Raw genomic sequence first — 17,222 nt, forward strand, 5'->3', positions numbered from 1 at the left:
AGAGAGGTTGTGCGCGTGGACGCGCACGCATTCAAGCAAAACAGACAGTTGGAAAGGAAGAGACTCCTGGGCTGTTCACACTGCCAGAAAATTTTCCAGTTGAAATAAACACGACTGAAACAGATTCCCAGGAGTTTTACTTGTGAAAGCAGATAACTTATTTTACAGCACAATAGTAATGATTGTAGAGGTTTAAATTATTTCCACAAGTCCAACAGAAACATATGCTGGTCCTTAATTTCATACTTGCACCCTCACCGAGGAGAACCTAAAAAAAGAATCATAAACAGGTAAATAAGACCTCAGAAACACAAGGCCAGCTTTCAGGGTCAATGCCAAGACATTCCTCAAATAAACAGCAACTGCCCACAGCCAAAAGAATTGTGCACACATTTTCTAGTACCACAGGCTACAACCAACAGATTAGCTGTACTGACCCATTAAATATTCCCAGAACAGGGCCGACACACTGGATGCAAGACTCCCTCTACACTGTCCTGTCACATATTTGGGCAGGGTATGGCTCTTGGGGCTGAGACAGCATGAAAATATTGGCTAGTGGAGCAAAATCAGATAAAGATGAACTTTATCACATGTACATCAAAACACACAGTGAAAAGGACCTAGTGCTTTCCTTATGATGAATAAACTCTTCTCGGGCTTCCAGCCAAGTACAAGTATCGATTTTAACCCTATGTTTCAATGACAAACTGCCATCTTCATCAGGGATGACGCCTGGGCTCATCGAGTCTGGTGGTATTTATACCCCCATCTGATTGGATGAGGACTAACATCAGGTTTCTGCAGTCCCACTTTGTTTACAATCAAATTCCAGTTCTTAATTGGAACAAGACTTTCATCTTTGTTAAAATTTTTTCCTTTATTTCAATGGCTTCCTTCACCAGACGGTCCCAAAACCCAATGTCACAGCACAGTAGTTTTGTGCAATCAAAGCCAAGCCTATGGCCACTGCGAATGCAATATTCTGCTACCACTGATTTCTCTGGGCAACCCAACTCTTGTGCTCCTTAATGTGCGTTTCAACTGTACGCCCCATCTGGCAGATACATACTGGTCCGCATTCACAATCCAAAGAAGCTCAAATCGCAACTTATGCGGGTCAAAGATGACCTGGGACTCAAGACAGCTGGCGTTTACAGGATTCCCTGTGAATGGCAGAGTTTGCCATCGAAATGTCAGTTAAAACTGATACCTGTACCTGGATGGAAGCCCAAGAAGAGTTTAGTTGAGACAGTGAAAAGCATCTTTTTGTGTCAATAACTAACACTTTCCAAGTATGTGCTGGGGGCAGCCTGCAATGTCGTCACACTTCTGGTGCCAACACAGCATGCCCAGAACTTAGTAACCCCAAACTGTGTATCTTTGGGATTTTGAAAGAATCCTGAGCACCCGGAGGAAACCCACACAGTGACAGGGAGAACGTACGAACTCAGACAGCAGCGAGAATTGAATCCCAATCAGTGATTGCTGCCGCTGTATAGTGCTGTACTAACCACAATGCTACTGTTCCACCCACAAAACTCCCTTTACTTTGACCTGTAAGTTAGAAACAGTTGAAGGTAAAATTTCTCACCTATCATTTCTGATCTGTGATTGCTGCTGGTGCCTTCTTCTTCGATCTCAGTTTGAAGTACAATACAAGTGATGCGATCCCTGCATATGTAGCCAGTACGTACTGTGCAGATGAAACAGAGAGGGAGGGGTGAGAGAATGTGCATGTTAATGAAGTGGAACAAAACTCAGTTCCTAAAAAGACACATCTCATGTCTCAGATGAAGTTTGGTGGACTCTGGGACCTCTTGCATTTCAGAGCCACATCAATGCACGTTCACTGTGGTAACTGAAGCTGGAAAGGGCATCTGTCCAGCCATGTCCACCATTCAACAGCATGGCCGTTTCCAAGGCTTACCTACTTTTCTGCTCAGTCCTCTTATTCAGATTCCCCAGCAGGACAGAAGTGTACCAATCTGCCTCAAATATACTCAACATCTATTCTGTACAGCCCCAGGGCAAGGAAGAGAAAAGCACAAACTTACTGACTCAAGTGAAGAACTTACTACTGATCTCAGATCTCAATAGTTCCCCTTATTCAGGATGTATGCCTGATAACTGTTGTGCTGGGTGGCAGGTTGGAGATACAGTGGTATGCAAAAGTTTGGGCACCTCGGTCAAAATTTCTGTTACTGTGAATAGCTAAGCAAGTAAAAGATGACCTGATTTCCAAAAGGCATGAAGTTAAAGATGACACATTTCTTTAATATTTTAAGCAGGATTACCTTTTTATTTCCATCTTTTACAGTTTTCAAAATAACAAAAAAGGAAAAGGGCCCAAAGCAAAAGTTTGGGCACCCTGCATGGTCAATATTTAGTAACACCCCCTTTGGCAGGTATCACAGCTTGTAAACGCTTTCTGTAGCCAGCTAAGAGTCTTTCAATCCTTGACTCTTAGGGATTTTCGCCCATTCTTCCTTACAAAAGCCTTCCAGTTCTGTGAGATTCTTGGGCTGTCTTGCATGCACTGCTCTTTTGAGGTCCATGTACAGATTTTCAATGATGTTTAGGTCGGGGGACTGTGAGGGTCATGGCAAAACCTTCAGCTTGCACCTCCTGAGGTAGTCCATTGTGGATTTTGAGGTGTGTTTAGGATCGTTATCCTGTTGTAGAAGCCATCCTCTTTTCATCTTCAGCTTTTTTACAGACGGTGTGATGTTTGCTTCCAGAATTTGCTGGTATTTCATTGAATTCATTTTCCCCTCTACCAGTGAAATGTTCCCCGTGCCACTGGCTACAACACAAGCCCAAAGCATGATCGATCCACCCCCGTGCTTAACAGTTGGAGAGGTGTTCTTTTCATGAAATTCTGCACCCTTTTTTCTCCAAGCATACCTTTGCTCATTGCGGCCAAAAAGTTCTACTTTAACTTCATCAGTCCACAGGACTTGTTTCCAAAATGCATCAGGCTTGTTTAGATGTTCCTTTGCAAACTTCAGATGCAGGAGTTTGTGGTGAGGATGCAGTGAAGGTTTTCTTCTGATGACTCTTCCATGAAGGTCATATTTGTGCAGGTGTCGCTGCACAGTAGAACAGTGCACCACCACTCCAGAGTCTGGTAAGTCTTCCTAAAGGTCTTTTGCAGTCATACGAGGGTTTTGATTTGCCTTTCTAGCAATCCTACGAGCAGTTCTCTCAGAAAGTTTTCTTGGTCTTCCAGACCTCAACTTGACCCCCACCGTTCCTGTTAATTGCCATTTCTTAATTACATTACAAACTGTGGAAATGGCTACCTGAAAACACTTTGCTATCTTCTTATAGCCTTCTCCTGCTTTGTGGGCATCATTTATTTTAGAGTGCTAGGCAGCTGCTTTGAGGAGCCCATGGCTGCTGATTGTTGGGACAAGGTTTGAGGAGTCAGGGTATTTATAAAGCTTTGAAATTTGCATCAACTGGCCTTTCCTAACGATGACTGTGAACAAGCCATAGCCCTAACAAGCTAATTAAGGCCTGAGACCTTGGTAAAAGTTATCTGAGAGCTCAAATCCCTTGGTGTGCCCAAACTTTTGCATGGTGCTCCTTTCCTTTCTCCCCAACTAAAATTGTACAAAACAAAAATAATACACTAATCTTGCTTAAAATGTTGAAAAGAGTGTTTCATCTTTAACTTTATGACTTTTGGAGATCAGTTCATCTTCTACTCACTTAACCATTCACAGTAACAGAAATTTTGACCAGGGGTGCCCAAACTTTTGGATGCCACTATATGCCTCTACCAAAGACGGTGTAAGGCACTCCTTCCCTCCGCTACCCCAATCAGGGTCCCGTAAAGCCATGGGAGCAGGCAGTGCATAGTCGTATGAGCAGCTGGTGCATATCATAAGTCCTGATTATGATGCCAGGCAGACAATCTCTGAAGGGTATTGATAATGACTGGGGCCACCTGTCCTATTAAGACATTGTCCAAAAGAAGGCAATGGCAAACCACTTCTGTAGAAAAATTTGCCAAGAACAATCATGGTCATAATCACCTACATCATACAACACGGCACATAATAATAATGATGAACTGTAGTAACCCTAGCCAAGGGAATGGCTTACCAATATTGGCCCTGCTGTGTTCTAATGAATGAACTCTTCAAAATGCCAAAGGACATTGCTTAATTTATCTGACAGGACAGCCCTCTCAACAAACCTCTGCTGCACTCTGGGTTGCATTACATTAGGCTTGGAGACCAAACATTCATCTGTTACTGTAGGTGCATCTTTTATTCCCTGTTATGAAAGTCAACCAGCTGCTTGTTTTATTAATCATTTGTTTCTGCTTCAATTCCAGTAATTTATACCATACACAATGATTACTGAAAACCATATTTATCTTAAGATTTACTCACCTATGAAATGCTCTATGTTCTACTTACTAAATAAATTTGCTTTACTATTTCCACTTTGCCCATGCCATACTCTGCCATTTTTAAACTTGTGGATTTCACCACTGCGCTTTCTTCAGCAGCCACTCTGTGCACTTGGTCAGTGGCAGTCTTGCCAATTAACTAGATTTCAAAGGACACCATTGTGAAAAAAAACCCAGCAACAACATTTCGGTACATTCTGAAGCCATAAGAGGATGGCAGAAGTGTAACTTCTTCCTACTTTCTCCAAGGGAGACTCAGCTCAAAACAGTTACAGAGACAAAGACAATTTAGGTGGGTTCTATGACAAAAGAATTTTGTACAATGGTTGCTTGTCGGTCTTTTTCTGTCAAGACCATAAGAAACAGAAGCAGAATTAGGTAATTCAACCCATCGATTCTTCTCTGCCATTCTCTTTCCTTCTCCCCATAACCTTTGGGACCCTTACTAATAAAGTACCTATCAACCTCCACAACAACTTGGCTTTCTCAGCTGTCTGTGGCAACATATTCCAGATTCACTACCCTCTGGCTAAAGAGATCCCTCATCTCTGTTCTAAAGGAATGTCCTTTTATATTCTAAGGCTGTGACCTCTAGTCCTAGACTCCTCACTATAGGAAACATTGTTTTCACGTCCAATCTATCCAGGCTGGAATGTAGGCTCTGATCTCAGTGTTGTAATAGTTTAGTGATTCTCAGCAAGAGACTAAGTTTGAATCTGGGTGGGGGCACTTTAAATTAGGGAGCAACTTCAAGATTATCGTCAGTCAGCATAAAGCATGTGCCTTGTATCTTCCGTCCAGACTTTATCTGTGTCTGCAGGTCTCTGAATAGGCAGGCTCGCTCCACCTTTCCTGATGAGTCCAATGTGATCTGGTACACCTCCACCACACTTACTCACAGACTCACATCTCTAGTGACAGCAGGTGACCACACAGTATGTCAAGGCCAATCCACACTCTCCCCCCCTCAACCACTAACCACCAGCATCTCAAAATGCTGGGGGAACTCAGTAAGTCAGGCAGCACCTACGGAGGGGGAATAGACAATCAATATTTTGGGCTGAGGTTCTTCATCAAAACATTGCCGAGTTCTCCAGCATTTTGCATTTGTTGTTCAAGATTTCCACATCTGCAGAATCTCCTGTATTTATGATTAGCTACCAACATCCATCAATCTCCACAACCAACTCAGCATCTCTTGCTTCCTCCAGATCACTCTCGCGGTACTTACGTTCCTCCTGCCTGTCATGGTGTAGGCATTGAAATATTTCTGGAATCCAGTGAACTGGTGCTGGCCAGAAGCGTCGTGACCTGCCATTCTCCTTACACTGGCTGCAGAGAGAGAAAATGACACGTTTCAACAAGCGTCACAACAAATATCTTGGCATCCCAGTCCAAGTGTGCAACTGACGTGTGTTGAAGCTGAACACAATGAAACGGAGCTTCAAAACCCGCAAACATCTCAACATCAACACGATCTATTTCTATAGTAACTGAGTGTAAAGAAAAAGCACAAGTACACAAAGAACAGAGCACAGTGCAGGCCCTTTGGCCCGCAATGTTGTACCAACCCTTCAACCTACCCAAAGATCAATCTAACCCTTCACTGCCGCATAGCCCACCATTTTACAGTCATCCACATGCGTATCTAAGCGTTTCTTAAGTGCCCCCGACATATTTTTCAAATCTATAATTTATTGTACAGGAGATCTATTCAATAGCCCAGACAGAATATGATTTCAGCAAGTACAGATGGAAAACAATTCAAATACTAAAAGCAGGAGATGTCAGCCACTCTGCTTATAACACTTCAGTCCTCTCTGTTTGCAGGAAAGGTGCCAGATGTTCAGAACTACCAACATTAATCAGCAGCTTAAAAAGAGAGACAGGGGAGAAAACACACACACACACACACACATTCTCTCTCTTGCGGGCTGCCCTCAGCACATCCTCGAGCTGTCTTAGCCATTGATGCAAACGACAAATTTCACTGTCTGTTTTAATGCACGTGATAAATAAAGCTAATCTACAGAAATAGAACAGTGTAGCAACGGACAGGCCAATTGTCCACCAATGTTGTGCCAACCTTGATGACAATTTATACCATGACCTCCTGTGCATCATCCACACCCCTCCACTCTGTTCATTTCAATGCCCGTGTAAACTCTACCTAAATTATGTCAATAAAGGTAACATGATAAAGTTTACAGTTGATAAAAATGTGTGATTGGCAGTAAAAAAGGGAAGATTTAGATTGCAGAAAGTTATCAATAAACAAGAAATTCTGCAGAGCGATGGCAACACAGCGCTGGAGGAATTCAGCAGGTCAGGCAGCATTTGTGGAAAAGTATAAACAAACACGATAAAGGAAATAAATAGCTGACTTTTATTTGTTTTTCCTCTCATTGAGCGTTGGTCTTTTTAAAAAATTGCTTCGTTCCTGTTTCTTGTTTTGTGGCTGTCTGCAAGCAGACCAATCTCAGGGTTGCATAATTTATACCTACTTTGAAAATAAGCTTTCCTTTGATCTTGAACATTTCAGGACATGACCCAAATACTGATGGCCTGGTCAGTTGGGCAGCAAGTGGGAAATGAAATTTAATCCAGAGAAGAGCAAAGTAAAATATTAGTGAGGTGGATCAGGCAAAAAATATGAAAACATAGGCTACAGAACGATGTAAAGGAACAGAGAGAATGCATACCCAGAGATCCTCAGGTCTGATCAATAAGGCAGTTAAAGGAGCATACAGGATTCTTTCATTTCTTCTTCAAGCACGAATACGAACAGAAAGGTAGTGTGAAACGGAGACAGCTTGAGCACTCGTGCATTCCCGGTCTCCAGGTCACAGCAGAGAAGGGATTGCACTGGGGTGTAGGGGGATTTGTGAGGATGTTACCGGGATGGAACACTGTCGTCCTTAGGGAACGATTCGGGATGAAGGGAGAGCTGATGGAGACATCCAGAGGGATTAAATCGACTTCACGAACTACTCTGCCCTATCATCAAGAATTGGTAAACTCCGTCCCTCAGGCCAGTCCAATCCAAAGACTGGAGGGCTGGGGATCTGCCGACGGGGGCGGAAACCCTGCGAGGGTGTGAGTAGCCAGCGCTCCTCCAGACCCAGCGGGCAGCCGCGGTGTCTGTTTCCCGGTGATAGAAGGGCCTCTCCGAGCCGGAAGGGGGACAATCGGCTCAACGACCTCTTACGGTCCAGCGAAGTCTGACTGAAGGATGCGGAGCCCGGGCTTCCCCGACCCCCGCCCTCTGGGTACAGGGCCTCACCGACCCTCCTTCCGCCATTCCCGGCCGCCTGAAACGGGGCCCGTCCCGTGTACGAGAAGCTCAGGTTAGGGAGTCGTGGCCACACTAGGCCCCGGTTTTCTCACCGAGCTCCCGCTGAGGCCTGTCCAACTGTCTCACTATCCCCAGGCATTCCCGCCCCCGGCCCCCTCATTCTCACCTTCACTCCGCCGATCCCAATGTCCTTCACAGGCCCAGGCGCCACAGAGCGGCGCCGGAAATACCGCCCACCAGCAGCGCCTATTGGAAGAGATTCCCGTCACTCGACCTGTTCCTGACACGGCCGAGTGCTTTACTTATCTATTGACCGAATGTAGTGTCAATCACATTAACCCCACCAACGTAAAACGCCTATTGGACCGGTTGAACCTCAACTGCACTTATTCTGTCTCCTCAGCAACCATTGATTGGCAAATGTATGACCCGCCCACCACGGGACAGGCCTACAATGATTGGACTACAGACAAAGCTCCCTACTTGCATTGGACAATGTTGACGTCACTCATCATATGTCTGCTGTTGATTGGGCAAGATTGTGGGAGCCTCTCAAGGCGGGCTAAGTGCCACATACAGTCCACTCTCCGGAAGTATTTGCTGGGCGTCGCGAAGTATTTCCGGAGGTTGGAGTCATGGCGATGCCCATGTGAGCGGGTGAGGAAGCAGCGGGTGTTGTACGGTAGATGTGGTCGGGTTGTCCGTCGGCAGGGGTTGGGGGGGTCGCGTGTCCGGGTCCTGATGGGGGAGCGTGGGTGGGGTGGAATAGGATGGTGGAGGAGGTAACGGGTTGGGTCGGTGGGGAGGGGAGATCCTTGCGTCCGGGGGCCCTCGGGCAGAGCGAACCCGTGGGTCCAGGGTTCGGCTGGGTGTTGTGGAATAGGATGGTGTGGGGTGGGGGTGTAGCGAGTTGGACCGGTGGGGAGAGGAGGCCCCTGGTTCCGAGACCCCTCTGGGACGTATCATGTCCGTGTGTCCAGATTTCTGGTGAGAGAGTGATGGACAAAGTGGAGTAGAATAGAGTTGTGAGGGGATGTAACGGGTTGGGCCGGTGCTGATGGGATGCAGGGTCTTCGGGGATGGCAGGTTGCTTGAGGGTCCAGGGCGAGGTGGGGACGGGGAGGATTATCACCGTTCGGTGCCGGAACGGAGATACAGGAGGGGCCCTCGACCCTTTTCTAACTTACAGCGGCATGGTATCAGGTCATTTGGCACAGCAGTCGGCGCCCATCCTTAAAAAGTCGCAGAGTTCGTTTAATTATCACTCATCTATACACGAGAATACAACCAAAGGAAACAGCATTCCACCGGGACCAATGTGTAAAAATACGGTACCAATGTCACGCATATTTCAATATGCAGAAAACAGATAGCAGTACTAGCCGCAGAAAAGACTGGCTAGTGACATTACAGAAGTGTATGAGGGCGTAGGTAGCATCTATTTATCTTCCCCAGGCAAGGGAATCAAGAAATAGAGTGCACGGATGAGAGGAGAGTTGACCAGAGAGGCTGTACGGAGAGGTTTCCACACAGAGGGTGGTCTGTATATGGTATGAGCTGCCAGAGGTAGTGGTTGCCCAGGTACATTAAAGATATTTAAAACTTACTTGGATAGATGTGTGGTTAAGAAAGGTTTGGAAGAATATGTGGCAACTGGGAGCCAGCTTAGATGAGCATCTTGGTCATAATAGAGCAGTTGGGCCAAAGGGGCCTGTTTTTGTGTTGTATGACTGTGACATCTCCTGGTACCTAGCCCACTCAAAGGTTCAAAGGTCAAATTTAATGTCAGAGGCATGTATACAATATTCATCCTGAAATGCTTTTTCTTCGCAAGCATCCACAAAAACAGAGTAGTGCCCCAAAGAATGAACGACAGTTAAACGTGAGAACCCCAAAGTCCCCCCCAGCTCCCCCCTCCTGCACGTAAGCGGCAGCGAGCAACAATCCCCCCTCCCCCACCAACAAAAAAAAAAGGCATCGGTACCATCACCGAGCCCAATTGTGTGCTAAGCAATAGCAAAGACAGACCAAAGTTGCACCAAAAGCTTCGCATTTTATCCAAAATTTAAACCACAGGTTCTCTCCTTCCCTGGCCAGGGAGAGGGCAGTGTCCCCATTTTCACAGCGAGTGGGAGACATAACACCAACCCGCTGGTTTACAATCTTAAAAGTCCGTTTCGTCACTTTTTCCGAGCTCTGTGTCCGAAGATCGCAAAGACCTCGGGTCTTTGGGCCCACAGCGGAAGCTTTTCCGGCCTCCCTGATGACACACGAGTCTCCTGCCCTGACACCGACCCTTGATCTGCCCATCTCCAGAGACCCAAGATGTTAGGCTTCCAAACACGATCAAGATTCTTAGGCCAAACCCTTGACATGTCGAATAGCAACCAGTCGTGAACCCTGAGAACGGGTCCCATCCCTGCAAAGAACCGAAGCCTGTGTGTAACTCCAGGTCAGGGTCTTCAAAAGAGCCCTGAAAGGGAAAAATAGAGATATTAAAGGTGGAAGTAGAGCTGTTTCTGAAGATGCAAGCAAAGGAGTTGTTGTTAGGTGCCATTCACTCTCCTAAACTCTATCTCCAGTGTTGCCCGTACACCCCTGATTCTCTTCTGTCAGCCTGTCTTGAACTGGGGTTCCCAACCCAGGCCAGACTCCATGCATTCCTCGGTTAATGGTCAGGCTCAATGGCATGAAAAGGGTTTGGAACCCCCTAGTCTGGAATCAACTCAGAGTTGCAAACATTCACCACCCCATTTCTGTACTGAACATCTGACGCTTCGAAACCTGAACACTCATTCTATTTCTAGAAGTCCCAGGCAGACAAAACAGCTCCACAATCACCCTGTCAAGCCCATAAGGCTTCAGTTGCTCAGTCCTTGAGAACTTCTAATCAGATACTGCGGGGCTTTATGGGGGTGGGGTGGTGTGTAAAGGCTGATTTATACTTCTGCGTCAAATGGGTGCCATAACCTACGCAAGTGGCCGACGTGCGTGGTGAGCATCTATACTTGTGCATTGGTGTGTCTGCGTCGCTCTACAATTCGCGCACATCGCGCATGCGCACACACCTGCCCGCGCAAGGCTTCATGGTCATGGTAGCCTTTCTCGGGATAAACAAGTATAAAGGGAGCGTCTTTTTTCGTAAAAGCGAAATGTGTCCTCCATAATTTCAGAGGTCTGTGGAAAGCATTGCAGCCAGAGTTCCTTCCCTGCCCTTCGGTCGGCCAGTGGGAAGCTATTGCAGCGTATGAGGAAATGCGATGCTACCAAGCGGACCAATCACAGTTGTTGCAGTCTGCGTTGCCGTGACGCGCAGTTACATTTTGGGAGAGATGTGCATCAGGCTACGGCGTAGGGATCCGCGTAGCTTCTGCATATGGTTCGCGGCGATGCCGTACCTACGGTGTCGAGTTGACACACAAGTATAAATCAGCCTTAAGCATATCAGCAAGGGATTTGTTAGATAAGAGATGATCAACCATAATGAATGCAGCCAAATGAAACGGCTTTCCTCCGGTGCCAAGGTGTACACCGTATTACCAACAGCACACATGGTTACGATTGCAGAAAAACATAGTCATACAAAAATATCACCCGAGTCCCCGAGTGGCCTGTGGAATTATGGTGTATGGGATGTCCTGGTCCAATGTGTTTTTCCACCAAGCCCACACCAGAGGGCAGCACCAGCAGAGGGGACCAGCCCCCAATCCATTGTGCCCGCAGAGGCCTCCGCTCCCTCCCACACCACCCTGATGTCTCCTCTCCTGAGCAGACCCTGCAGGTTGAGGGGCTAGTCCGTGGTGCAGCCGAGGCAGCACAGCTCTCCCACTGTCAGTCTCACCAATAAACTAGTGAGCCAGACTGCATTATCACTGCCCAATGGGGTCCTGCGGTCACAAGAAACACATCCAAAACAATCACTCTCACCATCTGTTGGATTGTGCACCATCTTGGCACAACAACAGGACGCAGTAAGTCCAGCTCCATCGCTATCGAGCAACTCACTGTCACTACAGCAGCAAAGCACTTGCAACCTATACCTGTTGTCTTCACTCTCTTTCCCAGCGATGTCAAGCTTTGAAAATTCAGTCCAAGAAAGAAAACAGGATTAGCTTTGTTTGTCACATGTACGTCGACTATTAAAACATACAGCGAAATGCATGATTTGTGTTGATGACCAACACTGTCCAAAGATGTGCTGGGGGCAGCCCACGAGTGTCACCATGCTTTCAGCGCCAACAGTGCAAATTACCCGTCTTTGGGATGTGGGAGGAAACCAGAGCACCCGGAGGAAACCTGCACGTTCATGGGGACAACATGCAAAGTCCTTAAAGACAGCGGCAGAAATTAAACTTGCACCACTGGCACTGTAGCGTGCTGAGCTAACTACTATGCTACTCTGCCTCCTCCGTTTCACTGAATTCTTAAAAACTAAGATAGTGGTGTGCACCTAGTAGCCGCAGAGTGAAGTTTTCAGCCACCCGGTTCCAATCCCAAACCTGGGTCCTGTTCTTGTGGAGTTTGCTTTCTCTACTGGTGACTGCATTAGTTTCCTCTGAGTGCTCCACTTCCATCCCATACCTCACATGGCAGCTTATTTGGCCGTTGACAGTTGTGTAGTGAGTGGTTTGAGAGTCTGGTTCTATCACATCTGAAATCCTATCTGCCCACTTCCCTGGACCCCCATCAATTTGCCTATTGCACCAACAGGTCAACAGAGGATGCCATCTCCACGGCACTTCACTCTGCCCTGACCCACCTGGACAGCCCCAACTCTTACGTCAGAATGCTGTTCATTGACTTTAGTTCGGCATTCAATACTGTGATCTCCTCCAAGCCGATTGCCAAACTTCACCAGCTTGGTATCAGCTCATCCCTCTGCAATTGGACCTTGGACTTTCTGACTAACAGACCCCAATCAGTTAAGTTAGACAACCTCTCCTCCTCCACTCTCACCCTGAACACCGGTGTGCCTCAAGGCTGTGTGCTGAGCCCTCTTCTGTACTCCCTTTTCACCTGTGACTGTGTTCCTGTACACGGTTCTAACTCCATAATCAAGTTCGCAGAGGCCACCATGGTGGTTGGCCTAATCAGAGGGGATGACTAGACAGCCTTCAGGGACAAGGTCCAGCACCAGACCGCGTGGTGTGCCGACAACAACCTGGCCCTTAACACCCAGAAGACCAAGGAGATCACTGTGGACTTCAGGCATGACAGGAGTCACACTCACGTCCCCATCTACATCAACGGAGCTGTAGTGGAGTGTGTATCAAGCTTCAAATTCCTTGCTGTCCACATTTCCGAGGATCTCACCTGATCCCTGAACTCCTCCATCCTGATCAAAAAGGCGCAACAGCGCCTTTATTTCCTGCGGAGCATGAAGAAAGCTCACCTCTGTCCCAGGGTACTGACAGACTTTTACCGCTGTACCATTGAGAGCATACAAACCAACTGCATCTCAGTGTGGTATGGCAATTGTCCCGTATCGGATCGCAAAGCACTCCAGCGTGTGGTGAAAACTGCCCAGTGGATTATTGGCATCCAATTACCCACCATTGAGAACATCTACCATAAACGCTGCCTGGGCAGGGCGAAAAACATTATCAAGGATGCATCTCACCCTAACCATGGACTCTTTACTCTCCTCCCATCCCATAGGCGCTACAGAAGCCTCCGCTCCCACACCAGCAGGCACAAGAAGAGCTTCTTCCCTGAGGCTGTAACCCTGCCGAACCTCACTTCACAGCACTAAGCAGTATTGCATCCGTATTGTACTGGCTCAGTACTTTTATATTTATGTGCTGTAGCACTTACTTTTCATTCGCAGCTATTTTGTAAATAACATTCTTTGTATTTCTGGTCAGATGCTAACTGCATTTCTTTGGCTTTGTATCTGTACTGGGCACAATGACAATAAAGTTAAATTGAATCTAATCTAATATGAGGAGAAGGTGAGGGGTAGGGAGAATAACATTGGACTAGTTTAAATGGGTTCTTGGTGATCACCACAGGTCCAATAGGCTGAAGGGTTTGTTCAATGCTGAATGTTCAAAGTCTCAATATTAGACATAAATTTCAACTCATTTCATTCTGCTCTGCTGCCTGACTGCAGCATGGCCCCTGTTCTTCAGCCAGATGTCTCAGGAACTGGTGTAGCCAGTGGGCAGTTAATCATGCAGAACAAACACCTCAATGTAGTTTAATCTGTCCAGGTGCTGACAATTGTTGCAATGGAGGAGGACTTCCCCCGCGGGGGGATACAGAGGAAGCCCACCACAGGAGCCAGCAAGAGCAATGAGGGAGAGGACAACTTGTTTCAGGTAAGTTTTGGAGATGATGCTGCTGGAATTCAGCACAAAAACAGACAGCAAGATGTGTTCCAACGTTGTGTAGGGATTGTAAGTGGATGTGGACTCTGCTATCATAGGGATTATTGGCATGTTTACTTGTTAATCTTTGCTCCGTGGTTAGATATTTCCTAATATTGGTCAATTCCCCACTGAAATAATCAACAAATAATGTTTGAAATTCCTTTGCAAATGTACTCAAAATATCAGCACTTAAGGCATTGCTCTTCCTCCAGTGGTCAAGGAATTAACATCACAAAGGGGGCTTCTGTGTCGAACTCCAAGGGTTATATGATAAGACGGTGAGGAAGGAGCTTCACTCTGTGTCTAACCCTGGATCTGTGTGATGGGACAGGGTTGAAGAAGCTTCACGCTGTGTCTCATGCTGGGAGTGTCGTGTGATGGGACAGTGTGGAGGGAGCTTCAGTCTGTGATGTTGGGAGTGTGCGATGAGGTGGTGTGGAGGAAGCTTCACTCTATGTCTGTCCTTTGGTTTGTGTGATGGGAAGTTTCCCTCTGTGTCTGACCCGGGAGTGCGTGATGGGATGGTCTGGAGGGAGTTTTGCTCGCTGACCAATGCTGGCAGTTAGCTGTGCTGTGATTTTTAAGACTGTTTTATAAATATGCTGTTTCCCTCCAGCTGTCAGCTTCTGAACACCGACCGAAGCGTCCTAAGGTAGAAAAACAGAAGAACGAGGTAGGTGTTGAAAAAAAGAAGTTGAAGGAAGTACAAGGCCTGGTACCTCGCAAGAAACAGACAGAGGAGGCAGGAATCCTCACGTTTAAGGTATGTGATGGAGCCATCAGTCCACAGTCAGCCTTTTACCTGTCATTCACCACTGTTGTGCAGCACTCGCTTCTGGCACCCTGCCTCTCACTAATAGAACCATAAACCTAACAGAGCATCTCTCCCAGTCCAGCCTTCACCCCCTCCCTGTCCTTGTCGACTTGTATCCGCTCACCTTCTGATCTGGGTGCAGTGTAGCCCAAGAATACTCCCAGCTCCTGGCTTCTTTAGGTACAGAAACTAGATCCTTCTCCTTGACTCCTCCATTCTCAGCTTTGGTTATAACTGTAAGGGGCTCATAGAATGCCTACAAGATGGCTTTTTAGAGCTCCTGTGTTTGAGCCCACTAGGGGATCAGCTGTTTTGGATTGGGTGTTGGGCGATGGACCAATATTGATAAGAGAGCTTATGGTAAAAGAACCCTTAGTGGCAAGTCATCATAATATGATCAGATTCATCATGAAATTTGAGAAGGAGAAGCTAAAGTCAGAAATATCAATATTGCAGTGGAGTAAAGGGAATTACAGAGGCATGAGAAAGGATTTGGCCAGATCCGATTCAGAAAGAACACTGGCAGAGATGATGGCAAAACGGAAATGGCTGTAATTTCGCAAAACTATTTGGAAGGCATCTCGAAGAGGAAGAAGTAGTCTAAAGGCAAGATGACACAATTGTGGCTAAAAAGGGATGTCAAAGCCAACATACAAGCCAAAGAGAGGGCATATAATAGAGCAAAAATTAGTGGGAAGTTAGAGGATTGGGAAGATTTTAAAAACCAGCAGAAGGCAACTAAAAAAAAGTAATAAAGGAGGTAAAACTGGAATGCAAAAGTAAGCTAGCCAATAATATTAAAGAGGATACCAAAAGTTTCATCAGATACATAAAGTGTGAAAGAGAAATTAGTGCAGATATCGACTGCTGGAAAACGATGCTGGAGAGGTGGTAATAGGGAACAAGAAAATGGCAGATGAACTGAATAAGTATTTGGCATCGGAGTTCACAGTGGAAGACACTAGCAGTATGATAGAAGTTCTAGGTTTCAGGGACAGTGAAGTGTGTGAAGTTACCATTACTAAGGGGAAGGTTCTTGGGAAACTGAAATGTCTGAAGGTAGATAAGTCACTTGGATCAGATGGTGAACACCCCAGGTGGCTGAAGAGATTGTGGAGGCATTAGTAATGATCTTTCAATAATGAATCGATTCTGGAATGGTTCCGGAAGAATGGAGAATTGCAAATGTCACCCCACTTCAAGAAGAGAGAGAGGCAGAAGAAAGAAAATATAGGCCAGTTAGTCAGTGGTTGGGAAAATGTTGGAGGTGATTGTTAAGGATATGGTGCCAGTGTATTTGGAGACACGTTTTAAAATGGGCCATACTTGACATGGTTTCCTCAAGTCTTGCCTGACAAATCTGTTAGAATTCTTTGAAGAAATAACAAGCGTGATAGACAAAGGAGAATCAGTTGATGTTGTGTACTTAGATTTTCAGGTCTTTGACGAGGTGCCACACATGAGGAAGCTTAACAAGCTAAGACCCCATGGTATTTCAGGACAGGTTCTAGAATGGATAAAGCAGTGAGTGATTTGGGCAGGAGGCAGTGAGTGGAAATAAAGGGAGTCTCTTTCTTGGTTGGCTGCCAGTGACTAGTGTTCCACAGGGGTCTGTGTGGAAACCAGTTTTTATTTTTGTTATATGTCAGTGATTTGGATGATGGAATTAATGGTTTTGTGGCCAAGTTTGCAGATGATATGAAGAAAGGTGGAGGAGCCAGTATTTTGAGGAAGCAGAGAGGCAAGGAAGTGGCAGATGGCATATTGTGTCAGGAAGTGTATAGTCATGCACTTTGGTTGAAGAAATGAAAGGGTTGGTTATTTTCTAAATGGACAGAAAGTACAAAAATCTGAAGCGCAAAGGGACTTGGGAGCCCTTGTGCAGGATTCCCTGAAGGTTAATTTGCAGATTGAATCCGTGTTGAGGAAGGCAAATGCAATATTAGCATTAATTTCAAGAAGACTAGAATATCAAAGCAAGGATGTAATGTTGAGACTTTATAAAGCACTGGTGGAGCCTCACTTGGAGTATTGTGAGCAGTTTTGGGCCCCGTATCGTAGAAGGATGTGCTAAAACTGGAGAGGGTTCAAAGGAGGTTCAGGAAAGTGATTCCAGGATTGAATGGCTTGTCATATGAAGAGCATTTGATAGCTCTGGACCTCAGAAAAGAGGGGTGTCCTTTTAGAATAGAGATGAGGGGAAACTTCTTTAGTCAGAGCATGGTGAGATTGTGGAATTATTTGCCACAGGCAGCTGTGCAGGACAAGTCTTTATATATGTTTAAGGCAGAGGTTGATAGATTCTTGATTGGGCAG

At 46.2% G+C, this 17,222-nt stretch overlaps 2 protein-coding genes across 3 annotated transcripts in view; one reads left to right on the forward strand and one right to left on the reverse strand.

The window, feature by feature from the left end:
* Positions 1–120: 120 nt before the first annotated feature.
* On the reverse strand, positions 121–7,995 carry atp5md (ATP synthase membrane subunit k). 2 transcript variants are annotated; one of them, XR_011882684.1, is made up of 5 exons: positions 7,888–7,995; positions 5,658–5,758; positions 1,595–1,696; positions 213–268; positions 121–168 (listed from the first exon to the last, which is right to left on the reverse strand). XR_011882684.1 is itself a non-coding variant. In XM_072239065.1 (4 exons), exons 2-3 carry the CDS (start codon positions 5,742–5,744, stop codon positions 1,598–1,600), a joined length of 186 nt encoding a protein of 61 aa, XP_072095166.1. In that variant the 5' UTR covers positions 5,745–5,758; positions 7,888–7,995; the 3' UTR covers positions 121–268; positions 1,595–1,597. The 2 variants fall into 2 exon arrangements, 1 of the variants encoding a protein (XP_072095166.1); XM_072239065.1 differs by having other exon boundaries at positions 121–268.
* A 327-nt stretch (positions 7,996–8,322) lies between these two features.
* The window catches only part of pdcd11 (programmed cell death 11), a 70,521-nt gene continuing 61,621 nt past the window's right edge, over positions 8,323–17,222 (forward strand). Inside the window, exons 1-3 of the mRNA XM_072239066.1 lie at positions 8,323–8,378; positions 13,934–14,041; positions 14,709–14,855. Of these exons, the coding sequence (XP_072095167.1) occupies positions 13,952–14,041; positions 14,709–14,855 (237 nt within the window). The 5' untranslated portion in view covers positions 8,323–8,378; positions 13,934–13,951. The remainder of the gene's footprint in view (positions 8,379–13,933; positions 14,042–14,708; positions 14,856–17,222) is intronic.

The sequence above is a fragment of the Mobula birostris genome, chromosome 21 (assembly GCF_030028105.1).
Source record: "Mobula birostris isolate sMobBir1 chromosome 21, sMobBir1.hap1, whole genome shotgun sequence".
NCBI classification, from domain to species: Eukaryota; Metazoa; Chordata; class Chondrichthyes; order Myliobatiformes; family Myliobatidae; genus Mobula; species Mobula birostris.

Excerpts from the sequence above, each read along its gene's own strand:
- atp5md (XM_072239065.1), bottom strand. The coding sequence starts at position 5,744 with ATGGCAGGTCACGACGCTTCTGGCCAGCACCAGTTCACTGGATTCCAG. Across the intron at positions 1,697-5,657 it reads CCATGACAGGCAGGAGGAAC|TACGTACTGGCTACATATGC; the intron begins GTAAGTACCGCG and ends TCATCTGCACAG.